Here is a 22426-nt window from a genome sequence, read left to right on the forward strand (position 1 = left end):
CTGAGAATAACAGCCTATGGCAACAGGTTATAAAACATGTTTTGCAACCCTGGTAATGTCTCACTAATAGCGGGAATTACTGTAAGTGGCTAAATTGCATTAAGATGACATCCATTTAGGGTTTAAGAGAAATACCAACTGAAAAAGAAAATGTCTGGGGCTCCTAGAATAGCGGGCTACCCCTTTAATCTGGATCTGATCAATCAAGCCGTGGAAGTTTCCAGACTGATAACAGCATCGGTGGAGGTCACCGGAGGTCACGGTCCAGATCAAAACAATCCTGGGAATCGGGCTGCTCTGTCAACTCTGGTCGGCTGCTCAGGCTGAGATTTGAGGCCAGTTTGCATAGCGGTCGCCTCCCTCCCTCCCTCCCTCCCTTGCCTGCTCTCCTCCCTCCATCCATCCCTCCCTCCCTGCTCCCCTCTCCTCCCTCCCTCCCTGCTCCCCTCCCTCCCTCCCCCCTTGCTCCCCTCTCCTCCCTCCCTGCTCCCCTCTCCTCCCTCCCTTGCCTGCTCCCCTCTCCTCCCTCCCTCCTCCCCTCTCCTCCCCACAGGCCGACTGCATCAGGTGGGAATTTGGTCCAGGGCAACATAGAGAGATGTGTTTGCACACCGTGGAGGTAAATAACCACAGAGGGAGAGCAGCCTTGCAGCACAGATCACTGGAGACTGCTGGATGGAGGTTCTATCTATCTATCTATCTATCTATCAATCTATCTATCTATCTATCTATCTATCTATCTATCTATCTATCTATCTATCTATCTATCTATCTATCTGTCCGTCCGTCCGTCCGTCTGTCCGTCTGTCTGTCTGTCTGTCTGTCTGTCTGTCTATCTGTCTATCTGTCTATCTGTCCGTAAGAGATGGGGGACTCTAAGAAAGGGGTTCATGCTCTTGTTTATGAGGTAATGCTGTTACTAGACATATAGACATGTTTTTCTCATGCTTTTTGTGGTTATCATACAGTAAGACTTTATAGTCTCATTAAAAAAAAAAAATCGAGATCCTACCTCTAATTCAGAAAGCATTTTTCAATAGGCCTATCTGAAACCACATTGGACATTTGCAGACTCAGGATTTTGATGTATGAATTGGCCTAATAAACAGTAGGTGAAAGTGGCCCATCCTAGATAGCCTACACGCTCAGACTCGTTACAACTGATAATAGGCTATAGCTTGCGGGCATTTGAAAATATAAATCTGAAATTCATATGGCGAGTTTTGAATTTGAATCTAGGCACAACCTGTACCTCTCTTTGGATTTAAAAGCTTGCATTTCTTTAATTACAAGATAGGAAAATATAAGAAAAGCAAAAGTCTAGTGCTTGAAAACATTTCTAAATAACTTTTAGGCTTACTGTAGTGACAGAGGTATAGTATTTAACTGTAGGCTATAACCGAAGCAGGTATGCAAACTCAGGTATCTTACGTGTTGCAACTGCAGCCTATTTTAAAGCGTGCTACAACATGAGCCACACGGATCTGAACTCTTACGCGGCAATTACATCTAGCCTACTAAAGCAATGTAATTGCAAAACCTACTAGGCTATGTGGGGAAAAGTATCTGAAAACAAGAAAAAAAAATCACAAATATGTGACGATGGCAAATTACCTGGTGGTCGGTGCATCATGAGAATGTTTCCAAAAGCGCTAAACAGTCCCCGTTCCTCGCCTCCCTATCATCAGTCTCCGACTGGTCCTGCGAAGTCTCATTTCATTCCATGTGTGACGCACCCACAGGGTCAACACCGAAACCTCCTCCCCTTCATACATAATTCAGCACCTCCCAATTACACCGATAACGCCTTTTCACTAATTACCATGATAAGGGATTTAAGTCCGTGTCGGTTCTCTCACACCTTCTTCCTCTCTCTCTTTTCTCTCTCTTCTCTCTCTCTCTCTCTCTCTCGCTCTCTCTCTCTCTCTCTCTCTCACACACACACACACACACACACACACACACACGCGGTACAGAGAGAGAGAGCGATTGAGAGAGAGAGAGAGAGAGAGGGAGAGAGAGAGGGAGAGAGAGAGAGAGAGAGAGAGAGAGAGGGGCTATAGGTTTCAACTTATAACTAAGCTCAGGTTTATTTGTCAGCTGTTGAAATGCTTAGTCTCGCACTTTGCCTACAGTATCATGTATTGCATTACCTCGCTAGGAATGCCCAATCAGTCTCACTCAGAACAGAAAGGTATTCAATTTTATCTCGGGGAAGGATTAGTCATCATGATACAATGCTTGGCACCTTATGATTGCTTTAGAGAAGATGCAATGTTACCTGACAATCTCCTGATTAATTAATCTGTCTGTCACTTAAGTGACATTCAATCACTCATCACCATTTGATTCCTGGTTGTTTTCTGGTAAGCACTGGTACGTACTAAAAACAATCTTTGAAATGCAAAATAGCTTGATTCGCATGGTTTAAAACTCACTTTGCAAGCCTCACCTTGCTAAACACACTGTTATACAAAACACCGATAGCACAAGATAGCACAACGCTGATAACAGACTAGCTATTGGCAACCATTACTATCTTTGATTGTCAGGAGCGGAGCCATGCAAAACTGTTGGATGTCATCCAGCTGTGTGTGTCTTACAAGGTCATTCACACGCACTCTGAGATAGAGGTCAGAGAGGAATGGAGTGAGGGAGAGAGAGAGAGAAAGAGAGAGAGAGAGAGAGAAGAGTAGATGTCTCGTCAGAGTTCAATCCCAGGAGTCAGGTCTCGAGAGTCTAGATTGTTTGTGACCCACTGGAAGAGGAGGAGGGGTCAGTGGTGACACGCTTGTGAAACAGGACACCAGCAGGACACACACCTCGGGTGTCATAGCAGCCCTGCCATGCTGCTCCTCGCCAAGATGACACACCTGTCTATAGACTGCTGGGTAGACCTTCTTTGGGGTCAGAAATGTTATGTTGGTTTGACAGAGATCAACACACACACACACACACACACACACACACACACACACACATGCACACTTGCCTTGCCATTTTGGCAACTGGAGGTCAGACTGGAGAAGACCTCATTGTCTCTCAAAGCCCAGTCTGATATGGAAATCAAGAAAGGCGATACAGTGAACTAGATGTGTGCAGTGCGTCACAATGTTGCTCAATTGTTTACAGAGCTGAAAGGAAGACTGGGTTATCTCTCCAAAACACAAAGGTGAGAAGATAGAGAATGTGACAATGAAAAACCGGTTGGCCAGAGGCTGTTGTACAGGCGCGTGAATGTGCACTGTGTGTGTGCACGTTCGGCATGTGTGTGTGTGTGAGTGTGTGTGCGTGTGCATCATGTGGGTATTTTGGGGACTAGGAGTTATGTATGTGTCCATGATGGCGCGGATCACTCCAGTCAAAGATTGGGCTTTTTATTTGTTTTTTTAAATTTGTTTTTACTTCTCTACATTGCTTAGTGTGTGCACAATCGAGGAGATAACGAAAGAAATACATTTCACTGCTCTTTGTATGATGTAGCATGTGACTAAAAAACTTGACATTGACAACATTGCATTGTCTACAAATGCACCCCAGAGGCCCGTTCCCCCCCCCTCGGCACCTCATCTTCCCAGACAGAAAGTATTGTGTGTGTGTGTGTGTGTGTGTGTGTGTGGTGGTGATGGGGGGGGGTTGTTGCCTCGGCTCTCTCCATGCAGCATGAAGTAAAACCCAGATCAGTAGAACCGTTCACAAAAAAAAAAATGTTGCAATCAGGTGAGAACTCATCTGAGAGACAAAGCTCAGGAAGCCGGTCAGAGGTTTGAAACTGAATACGACCCCTCCTCTGAACACTACCCCTCCTCTGAACACTACCCCTCCTCTGAACACTACCCCTCCTCTGAATACTACCCCTCCTCTGAACACTACCCCTCCTCTGAACACTACCCCTCCTCTGAATACTACCCCTCCTCTGAATACTACCCCTCCTCTGAAAACTACCCCTCCTCTGAACACTACCCCTGCTCTGAATACTACCCCTCCTCTGAACACTACCCATCCTCTGAATACTACCCCTCCTCTGAACACTACCCCTCCTCTGAACACTACCCCTCCTCTGAAACCATCAGGAATAAGAACTAACCCAGCAGAAGCATCCAATGATACAGCATAATCACAACAGCAGGAAATTAAACATTGGGACAAAGGGGCAAATTTATTTAGGTGATTCAGGTAAATTCCACTCTTGTCTCATAATCATCCTAACTGGTCATTAAGCCCATGCCTCACATACCGCTCAGTGCAAAGCAATGATACTAGCTACCAACAACAGAGGAAGTCATGTTTTTCATTTGGGTAACACTTATTTGTTTTAACTTCTATGTTGATAACATAAACCTCAAGGTAAATCTTAAGTCATATATGAATATGACAGAGCCTTCATGATTATCTGCTATTGTGTTCATGGTTTGAGGATGAAATTGAAGTGATCTTTTCATGTACAGTAAGCTTCCATTAGACTGCTCTGTTGTACTTCTTCCACCTAATACCTGCTTCTCCACCACATCACGTCAGGTACAGTACAGCCATGCTGTACAAGCAGGTTCTACCTGCAACAAATAAAGTGTCTACAACAAATTAAAGTTCTACCAGGAACTAAAAACTGTTATTCGAGGGTTAGGGCTGACCGAGGAACCTTTCTGGAACTGTTTTTTTCTGAAATGTGTACTCTACTTCATATCGCCCAGAGATGATCCATGTCATCAATAATTAACATTATTAACAGACTAAACACATTAACTCACCCTTTCTCCAGACGCAGCTGATGAACACAACAAGTAGGCTATATCCAAATGTTAGAGCGTGACAAGAGAGTACAGTATCACGGCTGAAATCAGAGCTAGCAAACAGACAGTCAAGCCTGCAGCATGAGAGTAGAGGCATTCACATGAGCTCTGAACTGGTTCCGCCACTCTCTGAATGTATTGCAGTCAGATGAGCTCGTGTTTTGTAAACCAGCCACCTATGTCATAGCCACACATCGGAAGGCATTTCGCACACGCACACACACATTCACACACACACACACACACACACACATTCAAGCACGCACACACACAGAGACACACACACAAACACACGCACGCACGCACGCACGCACGTATGCACACACACACAGTACCTGCCCACAAAGTAGCTCTCAGGTTAATACAATGAGAGAAGTAGCCCACAAGGTCAAAGCAATGTTTGCTGTCCTGTGTCACTTCCGTGCCTGGGAAATACAAGTTATTTCCTCTAAGTTCTCCTTCAAACTTATCGGCCATACAATGCCTGAGGAGAATTATGGTTTTGTATACATGACACGACTATAAATTTCATGGATTTGTTTTATTGGGCTGCTTAGACTGCTTACTGTCAATTTCCTTCGGGATAATAAAAGTATCTATCTATCTATCTATCTATCTATCTATCTATCTATCTATCTATCTATCTATCTATCTATCTATCTATCTATCTATCTATCTATCTATCTATCTATCTATCTATCTATCTATCTATCTATCTATCTATCTATCTATCTATCTATCTATCTATCAGACAAGCCAAGTGCATGTCACTGTTTATCATGAACACCAAATGAGAGGACTTCTGGGAAAAGTCTCAGTAAGCAATCGTTCGCTGGATTTTCTCAGCCTCACCCTGCCTCAAAGGGTCCTCAGTCAATCTCCCACATATGGAGATACACAGCTTATCAATATTCATAATGCTTTTCAGCCGGAGAGCAGGCGTCCAACAACTGTCCCTTTCCAGCAATGATGCCCACGCTGGAATCCTCAACACGCATCCAGCCGTCCCCCCGTCCCCCCCACCCCGACTCTAAAGGACAGGGGACAGTGCGCTCCTTCTCTGGCCGTGGGCTGGAACACAGGGCCGCCATTGTCTTCCTCGCAGTACTGGGGACGTTCTCTGAGTGTTGACCGGCTGGATAATCATATTTTATTCAACAGGCCACTGACACAATGTCAGCCGCCCGTTCTGACCGAATAGTTTGGTCATGAGGCCATGGCGGGCGAGCAACGCGGTCTGAGCTTCCCGCCACAAGCGGGTTTCACAGCTACCCAGATAGCAAGCGGATCTGGGCCATATATGGGCCGGAACTAAGACACAAGTGCCAGATCTGGCCTGCATATGGCCCTGATCGGATTGCTGTCTGGGTAGGACGTCGGTCACAAGTTTGGAGACAAACACACACCCAAGTGGCTCACTCTCCCCTCACTTGCTCCCTCACGCACTCTTCCCTCACTTTCTCTCACACAATACACATGTCTAGGGGGGTATGTCTGTGAGGGCCCTTGGGTTCCAGTATTTCAATACACATTGAGCTTGTGCCAACAGCCCTCTTCCCTCTGACACAAGTTGCTGTGTTGAGATTGTTTTATGAACAGAGACGGCTTAAACACTGACGGATCCCTCCCCGTGTGCTCATGAAAGTGAGGCGTAGCCTACATCCCGCAGAGTTCCAGGAACTGTAGGATAGCGTGACCTCGGTGATAGGGGAATGCTTCCGTCGCCATGAAAATATGGTGTCGAGTGTGAAGAGAGATGAGGAAACCTCAGTCTGCCATGACCAAAAGCCTCCTCACCCAATATTCCTTCTCAGCTAAAAGATGTCCAGCTAGTTTCATTAGAAACTACCTACTTCTAACTCATGCTCAACAAGGTAAATTCTTCAAGCTATCGGTCACGTTAATACCGAGGTGCTGGCATGTTGACATATTTAGATATGCTGCATATCCAGTAAATTGTCTGGCTTAGCACCATAACAGCTAATGTTGCCACCCATGTTAAAGGAGTAGTAAAGGGAAAATGCATGTTTAGCCCTGTTTTAAGGTTACTTATGATCATATACAATGGTTCAGATCAAAACGTTGACAAAACTAGCACTTTTGTGAAAGTCTGATAATTGCTCTACCACCGTTTTGGTCATACAATGGATGTGGGTGGGCACCTTGAAAAATCATTCAAAAAACATGTTAAACTCTCAATTTATGAAGGTATGAAATTCGCTATACAAATAAAGCTTTGATTGATTGATTGATTGATTGAATTTCAAAGACAAGAAACTCACCGAGGTGTTAGTTGGCATTCTGACATATAATTCGCCATAAAGTAAGATTCTAGTTCATCTGGAAAGGCTTTTTTAAATATTTAGCATAGAACTATTTATTCACAGCACATACGTGTGTAAACCTCCGCAAACTAGGTAGCCTAGCAACATAAACAATAACAATAGCTACCATAAGTAGTTCCGCTTCCTGAATCCCCTCTGCGGATTGATCTACACATCTACAACGGTCGCTTCAATACAAGTCAATGAATTTCATAAAATGATCAATAAAACCCTACAGGATTCATACTTTTCGGCAAATTTGATGTCAGAACACCAACGGACACCAATTACCCCCTCGGTGAGCTTCTTGTCTTTCAAATCGAGAGTTTAACATGTTTTTGAATGATTTTTCAAGGTGCCCACCCACATCCATTGTATGACCTAAACGGTGGTAGAGCAATTATCACTTTCTCAAAAGTGCTAGCTTTGTCAACGTTTTGATCTGAGCCATTGTATATGATCACAAGTAACCTTAAAACAGGGCTAAACATGCATTTTCCCTTTACTACTCCTTTAAAACCCACCCAGTGTGAAAGTGACTCGACACACACGTCCATATTTAGTAGGAAATTTATTTTCACATATCAGAAAATAATTGCAGTGTAACACAGCTACACTTGAAAAGCAAAAACTATTCAAATGCCATCTGCATAATCTGTAGAGAACCTGTATTAAAGAAATCATCTTAAGATAGCATACAATATGTATTTTTGACATATAAACTTACGATATAAGGAATCTTCTCTGAAAAACAATTAAAAAGTGTATTACAAAGTGTAATGAACATGGAACAAATATGACAATATTTCCTTCTGTGAAAAATACATCTATTAGTGAGATCAAATGTTTGTAAAGAAAGAGTATAAAGGCAAGTGTTGTTTTTTGTCTTATTACTACCTCTGATACAACAGTCAAGGTAATGGCATTTCATTACAGTAAAATATCACAAAAAGCAGTATTAGAATTGCACCTTCTCCATGTCAAGGGTCCTATCTCTTGTTATAAGTAAAAGAGTTCAAAGCAAGAGTTCAAAGCAAAATCGGAAAGTATCTATATTATATGAAATTCTTCCTTGAAAGAATTACGGTGATTTTGACAAAAATCACGGCCCTTTTTACAAAATGTACATTATATATAAATTTGGCGCTCCATTATGAAAATGGATGTTTACATATATCTATGTTTATAGTTTATTTATACACAGTAACCTAACTTCTATATTTACTTATCAAAATGTTGACAAAGGCTTGCTGTAGGTAATCAAGGCTCTGCATTCTGATTGGCTGCCCCTAGTTCCTATGCTAACCACTGTCCATCTAGTGCATGCTCATTGGTTGCGATCTCTCATGAGTTACAAAACAAAAGGGGAAAGTACTTAAACAGCTAAGAATATAATAACAGGTCTATGAAAAGGCCCATTAGCGGTTGGCTAATGACTATAAAACTATAAAGCCCAGAGAACGATGGGCCTCATTCACCAACAGTCTTATGAAGCATTTTCTTCTTAAACCCCATTTACGCAATCTTCACAAAGATTCTGACATTCACCCATGTTTTCTTATTTGGTAAGAACATAATCTACGAACACAAGAGCAGTCAGTATGCACATTTGAGTGCTAAAATGTTTGTACAAAATCATTGCTTATTGCGTTTCCTTCAATTCTACAGTTGTATCATATTATAGGATTGAAATACAAATATTATTGTATCATTTGTAACATATTTTAATAATTGTTTTCACCATTTTAAATCTTTCCAAAAATAGCCCGATTGCGCTGATATTTTTTCAGGATTGAGTTTAACAAGGCCCTGCAGTCTCATGCCCGTTTACCTATACTAATTAGGAACATCAGTTTACGATAAGAACACAGGTGCGAACGACTTCTGCTGTGCAAGAACATGTCATGAATCAGACGTACACTTTTCTTAGGACCTTTCTTAACATATTTAAGAAGAAAAACACAACGGAGGAAGACATTGGTGAATGAGGACCATTCTGTGGTTCCGGAACCATCCGGCCGATGAGGACCTTCTAAAACACTGCACCCCCCCCCCCCCCCCCCCCCCACCCCCCACCCCCGCATGCCTTCTGCCATCGCCACGGCGCCCGTCTTCCTTGGTTGATCGATTTAGTGCTTTCAAACAGGAGCGCGGGCGAGGGGACTGATGCGCCGCCCGCGTCCAGCTCTTAGTCCGGCCCTCTGGGCCGGCTGCTCACGGGTCCCCGGGACATTCGGAGGCTAGCCACCAACGGGGCCGTCCATCACCATCCCGGGGCCCTGGGCAGGCGTCCTCCGCCTGTCTCTGTCCCTCTGCGTCTCCAGGCTATAGGCAGGCCTGCTGCACTTGGTTGAGGAGTTCTCCGAAGCGCTCGAACAGCCCCTCCACCCAGGCTGCGTTCTGCATGCACAGCTGCACCGTCTGCTCCTGGCCCAGGTCCCCGGCCTGCACACGCAGGGACGCAATCTGCAACACAGCAACACCACCACCCACGTCAGGAGGGAGCGAGGGAGGGAGGGAGAGAGAGAGAGAGAAGGAGAGATAAGACGGAGAGAGAGAGAGGGAGAGAGAGAGAGAGAGAGAGAGAGAAGGAGAGAGAGATAGAGGGAGAGAGGGAGAGAAGGAGAGATAGAGGGAGAGAGGGAGAGAGAGAGAGAGCGAGAGGGAGAGTGAGAGAAGGAGAGAGAGATAGAGGGAGAGAGTGAGAGGGAGAGAGAGAGGAGAGAGAGAGGGAGAGAGAAAGAAGGAGAGAGAGAGAGAGAGAGAGAGAGAGAGGGAAAGCTAGTTGGATGGTTGGAGCCGAGGGGAAGCTCCAAGCTAGGCTTCCATGCGGGAGTCTATCTGGTGTCTTTCTGACTGACTGTATACATAGTAAATATGGGGGTCACCTTGCTCCTCTACTTATCCTCGTCTATCATGAGCTGCCCACGGAGGGACTGCTAGGGAGGAGGGGACCAGGGTTAGAGGCCAGGCTTATCTCCACGTGACAGCTTCAGCCCTCACAGCTGATTGTGTGGCTCCCATCGCTAGTCACAATATCACCTGCTCCAACACAGGCAGAGGGCACCAGGGTGTACCAAATAGACAGCTGGCTTGGTTGCATTGTGAACACACACACACACACGGCACATTAACATGCTCACTCAATATGTGTGCATGTGTATGTGTGTGTATGTGTGTGTGTGTGTGTGTGTAGTTCCATCTCACCTCATCTTTACACATGAGGTACGTGTGGTACTTGTAATGTTGTAGGGAGTGGTAGAGAGAGAACCACTGGGTCTTCTGCTGGTCAACGGTGTACTCCTGGGGAGAGAGGAGGAGACAGCGTGACCGTTACAAACCATTCATGAACACCTAGAGCATTACTGTATATGACAAGGGCAAAATACATCATTGCGTTTACCATTTACACAAGTCAACAGGTCTAGCAGCATGTAGAGCTTTTGTACATTGTGGTTGTGTGAGAGACTACAGTGATTCAATGGCGCCATCTACTGGACGAACCTCTGAAGTGCTTCTCTTTTCCCATCCCAAAATGATTGGCTTAGCTGCCTTGGAGGGGCAGTAGTGTGTGTGTGTGTGTGTGTGTGTGTTTGGGGGGGGGGGGGGTCTTAACAGGGGCAGTTTGCTGGGGGACTTGGAGGGGCAGTAGTGTGTGTTTTTTTTGGGGGGGGGGTCTTACCAGGGGCAATTTGCTGGGGGACTTGGAGGGCTTCATGGTCTTCCTGTTGTACGCCCTCCCACTGAGGCGCACCTTGAAGGCGGGAGTCTCTCCGTCCTTCTTCAGCTCCGTCACCACGGAGATCTCCGGGAAGCTGTCCAGAGCCGCCTGGAGACAGACAGACAGAGAGAGAGAGAGACAGAGAGACACAGAGAGAGAGACCGGTTCAAAGTTCCAATCATTGAGGTTTGAAACCGTATACGTCTCTGGCTGCGATCCTCCTACCGGATTAGATTTCCCCTCTCGTTAGAACTAATATATCTGCCGAGTCAGGGCCTGGAGGCGTGCATGCGGGTGGCGTACCTTGAAGAGTTGTCCCATGCAGAGTTTGGGCAGCAGCCTTTTCCTGTTGTCGGTGATCATGCCCTCCACCCTCTTCATGTGAGGCAACAGAAGCTCATCTGGGGAACACAAGACGGAGCAGCTTCAGTCGAAACTCGCAACCTCTGGAGCTCACACGCGCTCCCCTTCTCTGCCCCTCTCCTCTCGCCCGCTCCTCATCCTCCTCTCAGCCCCTCCTCCTCCTCCTCCTCCTCCCTCCCTCCCTCGGTTCACCCACCGTTCTCCTGCTCCAGCGCGCTCATCACATCTGCGTCCAGGGCAACGCTGGTGAGCAGCTCCACAAAGCTCCTGAACGTCTCCTTCATGGTCCTGGTGTTCAGGAACCGAGAGCCAAGCGGCACCTGAGAGTTGAACTCTGACAGACAGAGAGAGAAATAAAGAGAGAGATGTAGTTGTCAAAACAATGGGACAGTAAGAGGATGATAACCACCTGAATTTTTTATCATGTAAGCCAGTCCACATTAAAGGCTTTTTAATATACATTCTATTTTTTCCTTCCGATCAGTTTATTGAATGCCTGGATCGACTCTCCTTGCTTCAAACCCCCTCAGCGTGTTTGAACGTGACTGTTCACGCCCTCCTCCTCACACGTGACTGTTCACGCCCTCCTCCTCCTCACCAGCCTCTTCCGCCACCTCCTCGGCGGAGGACTCCGAGGGAGAGGCGGAGAACTCCTCCTTCCATTTCCTCCTCTTCTTGGGCGGGGGCTCGGCCCGGGGCCGGGGCTGCTTGGGGCGGGGCTTGGCCGGGGGCTTGGGCGTGGTGGGGTTAGAGGGCGCGGAGGGAGGGGCGGGCTTCAGGCCCAGCAGACACTTCACCTGGGAACCTCTGGAGAGAAGGGAGGAGAGAAAGGGGAAAGATTGAACTAAATAGGAAGGTACTTTACCGATCCCCGAGAATTACAGGCCAAAACATGGTGCATGAAGATCTATTTATTTATGTAAACACAATCTCCTCCTCTTCATACGGTACCTCATAGAGTGCATGGGTTTGCAGCGCGGTTTGCGGTTGCAGACGCGAACGTACTCCCTCTTGTTGACCGTGTCCAGGAACTTGACGTAAACCCTCCTGTACATGGTCTTAGCATCGCCAAAGTATCCCAGGTACTGAACACAGGACAGGGGACAGAATACGCTGAATAGACAGAAGGTAGCACAGTGATCTTTAAAGATAAGGATAGTATCCTTAACTTCACATTGTACCGTGAGTGGATATGATTTTAGAGATACACGTGCACAATGATAAACCTAGAATGGGGAGCTGAGACAATTGTGTATGAAAGATGTGTTACGATGAGTACTGCCAGGAATAAATTGCTAAGTATTTGTGCATCAAAGTGTGTGTGTGTGTGTGTGTGTGTGTGTGTGTGTGTACTAACACTGTTGGTGGCTGAGAACACCCTCCTCCCGTCTCTCAGCTCAGGCACAAACTTCTGCAGCAGAGCCTTCTGGACCTTCCAGATGGCCGGTGGCTCCTGACCAGCCCTCAAGGTCACCTACACACAGACACACACACACACACGGACAGATAGACATGGACAGGGACACACGGATGGACACGCACACACGGACACACGAAAGATCAGATGAGACCTCAGCATGGACACACACCTGACGGTACCAAGGGCTGATATGAAGTGATTTTCTCTCTGTCCCTGCTCCTCCCTACTGTACCTCAGGCAGGTGACCGGCAAAGGAGAAAAAAGCAGGAAGACATCCGGAGCGCGGAGCCAGCTGGGGGAGGTCCAGGAAGGGGTCTGCCCCCCCCCCCCCCCGCCAGTCGCTTTGGATAAAAGGGTCTTCTAAATGACTGATGTCATGTAATGAATCATCTGTAGAAGCCCACATTTGGTGGCCTCTGGCACATTCTAATCCACTATGTCATCATACACTGATCTTAATATTTGCACTAGTATCCTTTTTATAGTGAGACTCTTATTTCGAAGCCAATTAGCTTGCTGAATAGGTAAGACTTATCTTATGTTTTGACGCGTTTCCCTCAGTGTTGCCAACTTGGCGACTTTGTTGCTTTATCTAGCGACTTTCCAGACCCCCTTACCGATTTTATTAGTCAAAGGCGACCAGCGATAAATCTAGTTCTGGTCATTTGGGGAATGATTGTGTTATTCAACAAAAATAAACAAGATATTTTAAGGGGTCACATGTTTTGAATCCCATGTCTTATTAAGTCTATGCATTGGTTCATTTTCAAGCCATTGAAACTGGAGAATACGCCCAAAAGTTGTCCCTGGATGTAATGTTATGTCTAAAAAGAGTGTAAATCCAATCCAAATCCCAAAACAAAGCCTCTTTAGAGAAGAGCGCTGTGGGTCTGTCATTCGGCATGACAGCTTTAATCAGACGTGAGGATGCCTTCAGGCTAACTTACTAGGCTAACGTGTCAACACATCTAGCTAAGCTGGCAAAGTCAAGAGACCACCTGATCACTACTAGCTAGTGTCTAGCTACAGCAATCAGATGTAACTGATTACATCTTAAGAAGCTATATTTACAACTTAGGCCCAGTTGTGGTTGGCTGTTACAGGATGCGAATAGGACCGTCACAAAACTAACAAGGATTATCTGATCACACAGTCATGTGGGGGCAGGACAGACACACAGTTGAAAAAGTCAAAGTAGACCTGCATCCTAGACATTATATTAGGCATATCACAAGAAATAATCTACTTGATATATCTGATCAGAATGGGGAGCTTCTTATCAACTGGCATATAGCCTAAGTTACCACTGAAGCACCGCGCGCAACTGAGGCAACATTAACAGCTAAGCAGCAGCTGTGGAATTGGGCGTGATGAGCTCGAGCTGAACGCAAACAAACGTCCTTGTGGATAGGCTACTTGGAAAGGAGAAAAACACACTTAATGTCCTGAATTCCTCTCCATTTCACTTTGGCCGCCCCCTCCCACCTAAATATTATTTTCACGGATCTGCATGATTCACGCGGGTCACATTTTCAGGTCAGAAAATCCAGATTAATCCGGAAAAAAAAATCACATCCGTTCTACCTGCAGACTCTCGATATCCTCGTTCCTGACCACAAACTCGTCCCTCTCGCGGTACATGCCCTCGCCTCCGCTGTCCGACAGCTCCTCGTCCGTCAGCCCCTCGATGGCCACGCTGGTCAGCTGGGTGGCCAGCTGGCCCGGGGGGGTCTCCTTCGCCCCCTCCTGCGCCGCCGCCGTCGCCTCGCCCTCCTTGGGAGCATCCTTCTGCTGTGCCTCGGCCTTAACGAGAGGCTGGGGCATGCTGGGAGTTTGGGCTGGGCTCAGGACACAGTTGGGCAGTCTGGAGTCTGCAGAAGAATGGAGAGGGGGAGAAGAGAGGGGAGGGGGGAGAAGGGAGAGGGGGAGGGGGAGAAGGGGAGGGGGAGAAGGGGGAGGGGAGTAGATATCAAAGCCAAGCTTGGGTTTAAGACCTGTATCCTCTGGCCATTCTATTAGTGCTACTCTGGTAGCTCCAAAAGTGTCAGGTCGGTCTAGTGCAGCGATCCAGGACCGCGTCTACTGACAGAGCAGCTCACCTGTCCGGTGCCTCCGGTCCACGGGCTCGTCCAGGGCCGACAGGGCGGAGCTGATGCTGTTCTGCAGGGCCCAGTTCTTCCCCACGCTCTCCTCCTCGTCCGAGCTGAAGGAGGGCAGAGTCTCCAGGTTCCTCTGCAGGTCTTCTTCCAGACGTTTCTGCTGGGAGCTCCCCACGTGGCCCTCCTGGGGCAACAGAGGGGCCGGTGAGGGCTGCAGCTTGTGGGTCAGAGGGGGCAAGGGGCAGGGGCCTTGTTTGGACGAGGGCTTCCTGGAGCGACTGGCGGCCCGCGCGGGAGGGGCCGAGAAGTGCTGTTTGGGACCCGACTTGAGGAAGTCCAGGAAGGAGCCCATGAAGCCGACCTTGACCTCCGGCTGCTTCTCCTCCACCTCGCGGAGCTTCTGGCGGATCCTCTCCTGCTGCTGGTAGCCGTCGTACACTCCCTCCGAGGTGGAGGGCGAGCTGGTGTCGCTGCCCCGCGAGTTCTGGCGCTTGGCCTGGCCACCACCGCGCTTCGCCGGCCTGGGCTGGCCGTCCTCCTCGTCCAGGCAGGCCGGCTTGACCGGGCCCAAGGCCTTGAAGCGGGCCCTCTTCTTGGGGAAGCCCTCGGACGGGCACTCCATCAGGCCGTCCTCCCTCTTGATGGCCTTTGACCCCTTGGCCAGAGCCAGGGTCTTACCCTGCGCACCGTGCTGCAGCCCTGAGGGCTCGTAACCCTGGCCAGCCAGGTGATAGTCATTCTCAGAGCCGCCCCGGTCGTCAGGGTGGAGCTCGGAACCGTTGCTAGGGCGCACCGGCCGCCCCTGTCCGTCCGCGGTCATCTGGCCTCCGTTCATCAGCGCCATGGTGTGGGAGGAGTCAGTGTTGGTGACGATCGAGTGCTGCGAGGAGGAGAAGCCGGGGGACAGATGTCTGGCGTCCACCGTCTGGAACTGACCCTTGGAGTCCGTTGGGTTGGCCATGGCGGACATCTCGTCGTCGTCGGCGCCAGATGTGGCTTTGACGAAGTCCTGCGGCGTGACCCCGCAGGCCGCCGCCGTGGCGGCCAGGATGTCGTCGACATTGGACAGGATGTTCCTCTCGTCAGCCAACAGCATGGATTCTGGGAAGCAGATGGAGTTGAGGGTGTACTGGTGTTTGTTGTCATGCGACTGCTGATTGGTGGACTGGGTGTAAGGGTCTTTTGGTAAGAGGTGTTTGGAGTCCACTGCGCCCGAGCCTTGGTGGGACACTGCCGCCCCCTGCTGACTGTGGCTGCCATTGACATTGGCACTGATCAGCTCTCTGTCCATCAGGTACTGGACCTGGACCGGGCCTTGTCCCTGCTGCATGTGACCCGACATCACCTTGGAGGGGTTGTGTCCCGAATGGATCAGCGGCTGCTGGAGCAGTATCATCTGGTTGGGCTCTATCAGAATCTGCGCGTTGGGGACCCTGATGAACTGGGTCTGGGCTGCCTGGCCGTGGCTGTGGTTCTGGTCGACCAGAGACCTGGGCGTCAGTGCTTGGTGGTTCTGTTGCTCGGGGGCCTTGAGCAGGAGAGAGTGCTGCTTGAGCTCCTCATGGGCGGACAGAAGCTGAGAGTTGGCGGCCTTCGTCTCCGGCGCCAACCGGGAGTTGGCGCCGCTTACCAGCTGACTGTGACCATGGGGGCCCCCCATCCTCTCGTCTTTCGCCTGCGCCATGTGAGTCTGGCCCAGGCCCAGAAGCTGCTGCTGCTGCTCCTCAGAGCGCGAGTTGCTCCGGATCACGCTCTGGGTGTTGTAACGGTCGTCCATTTTGGACACCACGTAGACCACATTGTTGTGGGCGGCCATGTTGCCGCCGGACGTGTCCAGGGAGGCCTGCTGCAGGGCCTGCAGCTCCTGGAGGGGAAGCTCTTCCAGTTTGAGTTTGCCGTAGGCCGGCTTCAGGTCCTGCGCCGAGGGTCGGACGTTGTTCTGTAAGGCTTGCGCGTGAGCGGCTGAGGAGAAGGCGGGCGAAGGCGCCGGCAGCAGGTACTTCTGGGTCTGCGGCGGCGCCAGCTGCTGGGCCAGGCCGCCGTCCGCCTTCCCCGCGGGCAAGGGCTGCATCAGGACGTAGCCCTGCGTGGAGTTCGTCGTGGAGAGGGGCTGCGCGCGCCCGGCGGAAGAAGAGGAGGAGGGGTATGAAGAGGCGAGGGATTGTCCCGCGGCGTAGCTCTGGGACTTGGCGGTCGAAGCCGGGCCCTGCGACTGAGACGGGTAGCTGGTGTTAGGGGCGCCCTGAGAGTGGCTGGAGGGGTAGCTCTGAGAGAGGTTCCCCAGACACAAGGCCTGACCCTGGGGTACATAGTGGGCCTCCTGCCCCTGGCCGGGACTCTGGGAGTAGACCAGCGACTGGCTGCCGGTCGCCTCGTTGCCCGATTGGCCAGAGAAGGAGGGCAGGGTCTTGTAGAGGGAAGGCAGCTTGTCTGCGGAGGAGTAGGAGGCCTGTGATTGGCTGTGGGAGGTGATGTAGGTCTGAGAGTGACTGATGGACAGCAGGCTGGGCAGCTGGGCCGACTGCTGGCTGGCGATCACGGAGTTCTGCTTCTGCCCCGGCGAGGCGTAGCTCTCCGGAGACGCGCCCGCGTGCCCCTGGGGGTGGGGGTGGCCGTCTCCGGCGGCCTCGGAGGAATGCGCCGCCAGTTTGGAAGCACAGTCTTTCGTCTTGGCTCCTGTGGAGGGCGAGGAGTAGCCGGGGGAGGGGATGGAAGAGGGGTAGGCCTGAGATTGCTGCAGCGCCGCCTGGGACGCCGAGCCCGCTTTGGGCTGCGGGGTGCCGTTGACCCCCCGGGAGGAGGAGGAGTCCGCCCCCGCCGAGGGGCTGCAGGGCACGGGGGTCTGTCTGGAGGGGTCCTGCTGGAAGGGGACCTCGGCCTCGCCGCCGGACCCCAGGTAGCCCTGCAGGGGGTGCTGCGAGCCGGGCAGCTGCTCCGGGGCGGCGTGGCTGCTGGAAGGCCTCTGGTGGTGCTTGATCACACTACATTCCCGCTGAAGTGCTCTCTCGATGGAGCCCGAGAAGACCGGGGCTCCGTAAGGCTGGGAGGCCGGCTGGGAGGAGGCCAGGGCCTGGGGGAGGAGGCTGAACTGGGGCTGCAGGAGGTGAGGCGCCGACTCCTGGGCGGAGCGATACGTGGAGGACTGGATGGGCAGGGCGGTGCCCAGGGAGGGGGCGGGGATGTGGTTGAAGGCCAGGGTGGCGGGTAGGACCGTCTGGGGGGCCTTGAGGTGGAGGAGGGGGTCGTGGTGGGAGAGCAGGCCGTTGGCGGACGTGCTGAAGGCGGGGTCCTGGAGGCCCAGGGAGGAGGTGGCGGCGGCGTAGCTCCTGGCGGGGAAGGCACCGATGTGCTGATAGGACGAGAGGGTGGCGGGCGAGGAGAAGGTGGCAGTGGAAGGCAGGGCGCCGGTCAGATACAGCTCTGTGGTGGAGGAGTTAGTACCTGCGGAGCAAACGCAAAAGATGTCAGCCTCGGGTCTTGGACACGGTTGGAGGCGCGAGTCTTAAACAAAACGCTGGTTAAAAGAACACAACGCGCGTGCTCACCGGCAGGCCACGAGGGGCTCCTGAAGGGGGGGAGCAGAGAGGCACTAGCAGGGCCAGCCTGAAGGCTTCTGGACTCCATGGCAGACAGGAAGTTCATGATGGAGGTCTCTGTGGTGTTACCGCCCGAGTCAAACACTCCGGACAGACCTGGGAGAGACGGGAGGAGAGAGAGAGGAGAGAACAAGAGGATGACGCGCCACTTTTTCGGGCCGGCGGCGCATTTGAAAATCTTACCGCGAGGGAGAGAGGCGCGACAGTGAACGGGCGTGACAGTTCCCCCGCGCCTGGCTGACCTGTAGGGTGGGGTGTGGTGGTGTAGGCTGGCTCACCTGTAGGGTGGGGTGTGGGGGTGTAGGCTGGCTCACCTGTAGGGTGGGGTGTGGGGGTGTAGGCTGGCTCACCTGTAGGGTGGGGTGTGGGGGTGTAGGTAGGCATCTGGTGGCTGGAGGTGTAGCTCTGCCTCTGTAGGAGCTCAGACTCCAATTGTGTGGCACCATAACTGGAACTACGGGGAGCAACACACACACACACACACACACAGACACAAACAGACACACACACACAATTCAGGGCTCTAGTCCTGCAAATAAACGTAGCGCACAGGATTATTACATGGACAAACTCAGCAACCGTTCAAACAGGAAGTCCGGCGCAGTGAGGCGAACAGAATCAACCCCAACCCCATTCCATATCCCTTCTAGAATGCTCAGACAACCTCACAGTGTGGCCCTATCTGACTCGCACACACAGCTGACATTAATAGCTCTATGATGTCAGCTTATAAAAGTGTGTCAGGCGCAATGGAGACGAAATCTGCCCCATGACAGGTTTCATTAACCTACAATCTCTCAGTTCAGGTGACTTTCCTAATAATGGCTACCTAATTTGATAGTCAGCGCGAATAAGAGTCGTCAAGCAGTTGGGAAGGTAGGCGCGTACGACTTTTCACAACAATCTGTCACAGCACATACTGTAAACTGCCACAGTGCTGATATTGTCCCAGTACCTACACAGGGACCAGCTGTAACGCCTTGATAAACAGTGACAGATGACTGACTCGGCTTGCATTCCCCCGGGTAGCCTGCTGTTAATAACGCTCGCCACAGGATATTAGATTCCTTTATTGTTCCTACTCAGCGCTGCACACAGGCAAGCTAAATTAGGGTCCATCTACACAAGCTGCTCTACGCAACTTCTGCATAGTCCCTGTTAATAAGGCTCACATCACCAGATAAATTAATTATTCGTTCACTGACAGGCCACCCTGAAGGGTGGAAGAAAAAAGGCCTCGGCAGGAGTCATGAAAGAGATGACATGACTTACAGAAGTATTACAGATGATGGTTTTGTTCTTAAGTGAAACCTGTTCTGCAGGCCAGGCCACACAGGAAGCCCAGGCTATGCGAAAGAAGAACAGAGAAAACTAGACATATCTCCACCCTATGTTATCTGGGGGGAGAGGTTTTAAGCTCCATCTCTTCTAAAATCCTCCAGTGGAACCCAATAGATCGAAAAATCAGCATCTAAAATAGGGTGAAGCAATGTGAATACTGAGCCTATATGCAGTATATAGCCTGGTGATTTATTACAACAGAACCAAAACACAGCTCCTAAACTAGTTCCATCAGTCTGCTGTTTATCAGATGGTTCCACAATAATGGAGTCATGTTTTTCCGGCGTATTGAAGCCAACCCATGTCTGATGTTCTTGCCAGGACACAACCAGCTGTCCCAAGGAGAGCATACAGCTGGAAGGAAGAGACTAATTTGCCTCTCTCCCTCGCTCTCTCAACACACACAGATTCTGCCCGGGCCTGTAACCTTTTCTCTTGCAGCGCCTCTCCTGATCGTCTAAAAGAGTGCGAAGGAGAGGAAAGCGCTATGCTAGGGTGCTAGCGCCTGGCTTCGCCATTCTGATCACGTGAGCTCACGTTCGGTTACTCTCCACAGATCAGTCTGGTAACGCTCCCGTTCAGACAGATTTCCACCCGGTCTATCCTTGACCGGGCCAATCACAACCCTTCATCCAATATGAGGCGGGTTATATGATGACTGTACAGAGGAGCGCCGTTGAGGCATTTTCATAAACAACCAAGATGGCTTCCATTGCTCTGATTGGTTACAGGTCTATCCAATTGCATCCAAAGACATTTTGATCTCCAACCATTGATAATGCCCCTTGGAAATTGAAAATGAACAGAGAATTTCCACTCTTTGCATTTCTGCGAATTGGATCAGGCGAAGCCAGGCTAGACAGGCATCTCTCTGTCACTTCCCATGCCTTAGGGTGGAGAAGTGTAAAAGGAGGCGGATGGGGTGAAAGACTTGTCTGCTCTGAGGCACAGTAGTTCAAGTTTAGACGGGACATTAGCCTACACAGCAACATCTAACAAGAAAGGCTTTTTCATAATGTAGGCTACATGTAAAGTATGTTCCCAAACACTTGCCTGCCGAGACAAGTGGAAAGTTTCCGCATAGTAAAATCCACCCCAAGCCTAATGTTAAATGCCAGAAAGCTCCCTAGAAAATGTGCACTGTCTGGTGGGCTTAGAGAGCTGACCCTGCATAGACCCCAGACCTCCTTTTGAGGAAATGAGATGATTAAATTATCAGAACGCAATGGCGGATTTCAAAAGTACAGCCAAACGACGACTGAGAGAGTCAGTGAGGACTGTACTCATATTAGGGTCATACAGTAGCAGCCCGGCAAACAATAGCCTTTTGGCAGATACAAAAATATATTTAAAAAGCAGCCACCAGTGTCAGTTGTGTGGTTTAAGCCTGTCTGATCAGATGATGATATCATAAAAGTGTTACTGAAGACTAGGATGGCCACATGGTATTTGGAATAGGCCATAGCTTACAGGCTGATCTCCACAGGATGATCAACCATTGTGACACTGTCTTATCTGTCTGTGTGTTTGCCCAGAAGATGTCATAACTAGGGCAACTGGTGTGGCCCACATATCACCTGCAAAGCCATTAAAAAATATCATCAATATCATAACCAGTACAGTTAACCCCAAAGAGACTGCACCAAAATAGCATTGCCACACACATTAGCTGATACTCCCTATAGTTCATATAATGCCCTTCTTGCAATGCATTAGTAGGCCAAGTATTGGAACCAATGTATTTTTGTCCCAATTAGTCTTCTGTAATTAGTGAGCTACTGACTGCACATAAACAGAAACTTGGCTATTGGATTTTAACCTCCCAAACGGAGGATACAAATATATCAAGCAGTTTACACAACGTGCAACAAAACAGAGCGATTGAGATATGCTGGTAAAGTTTAACTACTTGCGGGGTTGGCTAACGTTAGCTAACGTTACTAGCACAAATCAAAGAGTAAACATGTGCAACTGGCGTTAATAAAGTATATCGCTCCACGCAGTAATGTTCATCTGCCTTTGACACCCAATGCGCAGTCATGGAGTTCCAGCTAGCTAGCTGCCGTGTTTCTCTCCAAAGCAAACACTTTGACATGCAGGCACATGCAGAAGTCAGCCTATTGTGGTAATTAGCTAACGTTACGTGCAACACAGTGCTAGGAAAATAATTGGCGTAAAGTTACACATGCCATTAAGGCTAGCTAGACACACATGTCGGGTCTGTGAAAAATCACAAGCACCGACGCCGTTTGTAACTTTAAATCCTTCACAGTCCTCGACCAAATCGCTCCAGAGGGTAAAGCAAACTGGTCACATTTTTAGGAAGCTATTTGTTGTGCTAGGCCTTCCATCACCGGAATTTTCTTCGGAAGGTGACCCGCCCTCCCCTTCATCTTTTACCTTGGCTTAATAGTAGCGGAGCTGCGATCATAGGCCCAGGCTACGGTCTGCGCTGGTGGGGCCAGCGGGTCCCCGAAGCTGGATGTCGGGTAATTCCTGTCCATCATCCGGCGAAGGCTGGGAGTAACGCACTTCCCCGGTGGAGCTTTGTAGAGCAGCGGGCACACATACGAGCACGGGGCCGGCAGAGACGATCACATTCTCAAGCACCATAGATCATTGGGCGCCGTCAATGCTTGTGGTAGTCCGGCGCGATCTCGGCTTTTGTCTAAAGTGAGAGTTTGATTATAATGAGTGTTCATCTCCCGTAATTAGTCTGAGCGGCCCCTGCATGGTGATAGTGGGTTCAAGTCCCCATTTTATTTCCCAGGA

At 49.8% G+C, this 22426-nt stretch overlaps 1 protein-coding gene across 2 annotated transcripts; it reads right to left on the reverse strand.

Moving 5' to 3' along the window:
- Positions 1-9214: 9214 nt before the first annotated feature.
- On the reverse strand, positions 9215-22374 carry qser1 (glutamine and serine rich 1). 2 transcript variants are annotated; one of them, XM_084437097.1, is made up of 13 exons: positions 22055-22374; positions 18664-18767; positions 18263-18409; positions 14718-18158; positions 14203-14489; positions 12556-12672; positions 12150-12283; positions 11797-12005; positions 11395-11532; positions 11139-11236; positions 10797-10943; positions 10322-10417; positions 9215-9580 (listed from the first exon to the last, which is right to left on the reverse strand). In XM_084437097.1, exons 1-13 carry the CDS (start codon positions 22159-22161, stop codon positions 9440-9442), a joined length of 5166 nt encoding a protein of 1721 aa, XP_084293223.1. In that variant the 5' UTR covers positions 22162-22374; the 3' UTR covers positions 9215-9439. The 2 variants fall into 2 exon arrangements, with proteins under 2 accessions (XP_084293223.1, XP_084293222.1); XM_084437096.1 differs by lacking the exon at positions 9215-9580 and having other exon boundaries at positions 9867-10417.
- Positions 22375-22426: the final 52 nt, after the last annotated feature.

Source organism: Borostomias antarcticus (assembly GCF_949987555.1).
Source record: "Borostomias antarcticus genome assembly, chromosome: 4".
NCBI lineage: Eukaryota > Metazoa > Chordata > Actinopteri > Stomiiformes > Stomiidae > Borostomias > Borostomias antarcticus.

Bases quoted from the DNA above. Each gene is read 5' to 3' on its own strand.
- qser1 (XM_084437096.1), bottom strand. From the start codon at position 22,161: ATGATGGACAGGAATTACCCGACATCCAGCTTCGGGGACCCGCTGGCC. The intron at 12,673-14,202 runs GTAGAACGGATG...GTCTGTGTGTAG, and splicing joins AGGATATCGAGAGTCTGCAG to GTGACCTTGAGGGCTGGTCA. The intron at 11,533-11,796 runs GTGAGGAGGAGG...TCTGTCTGTCAG, and splicing joins GGAGGTGGCGGAAGAGGCTG to AGTTCAACTCTCAGGTGCCG.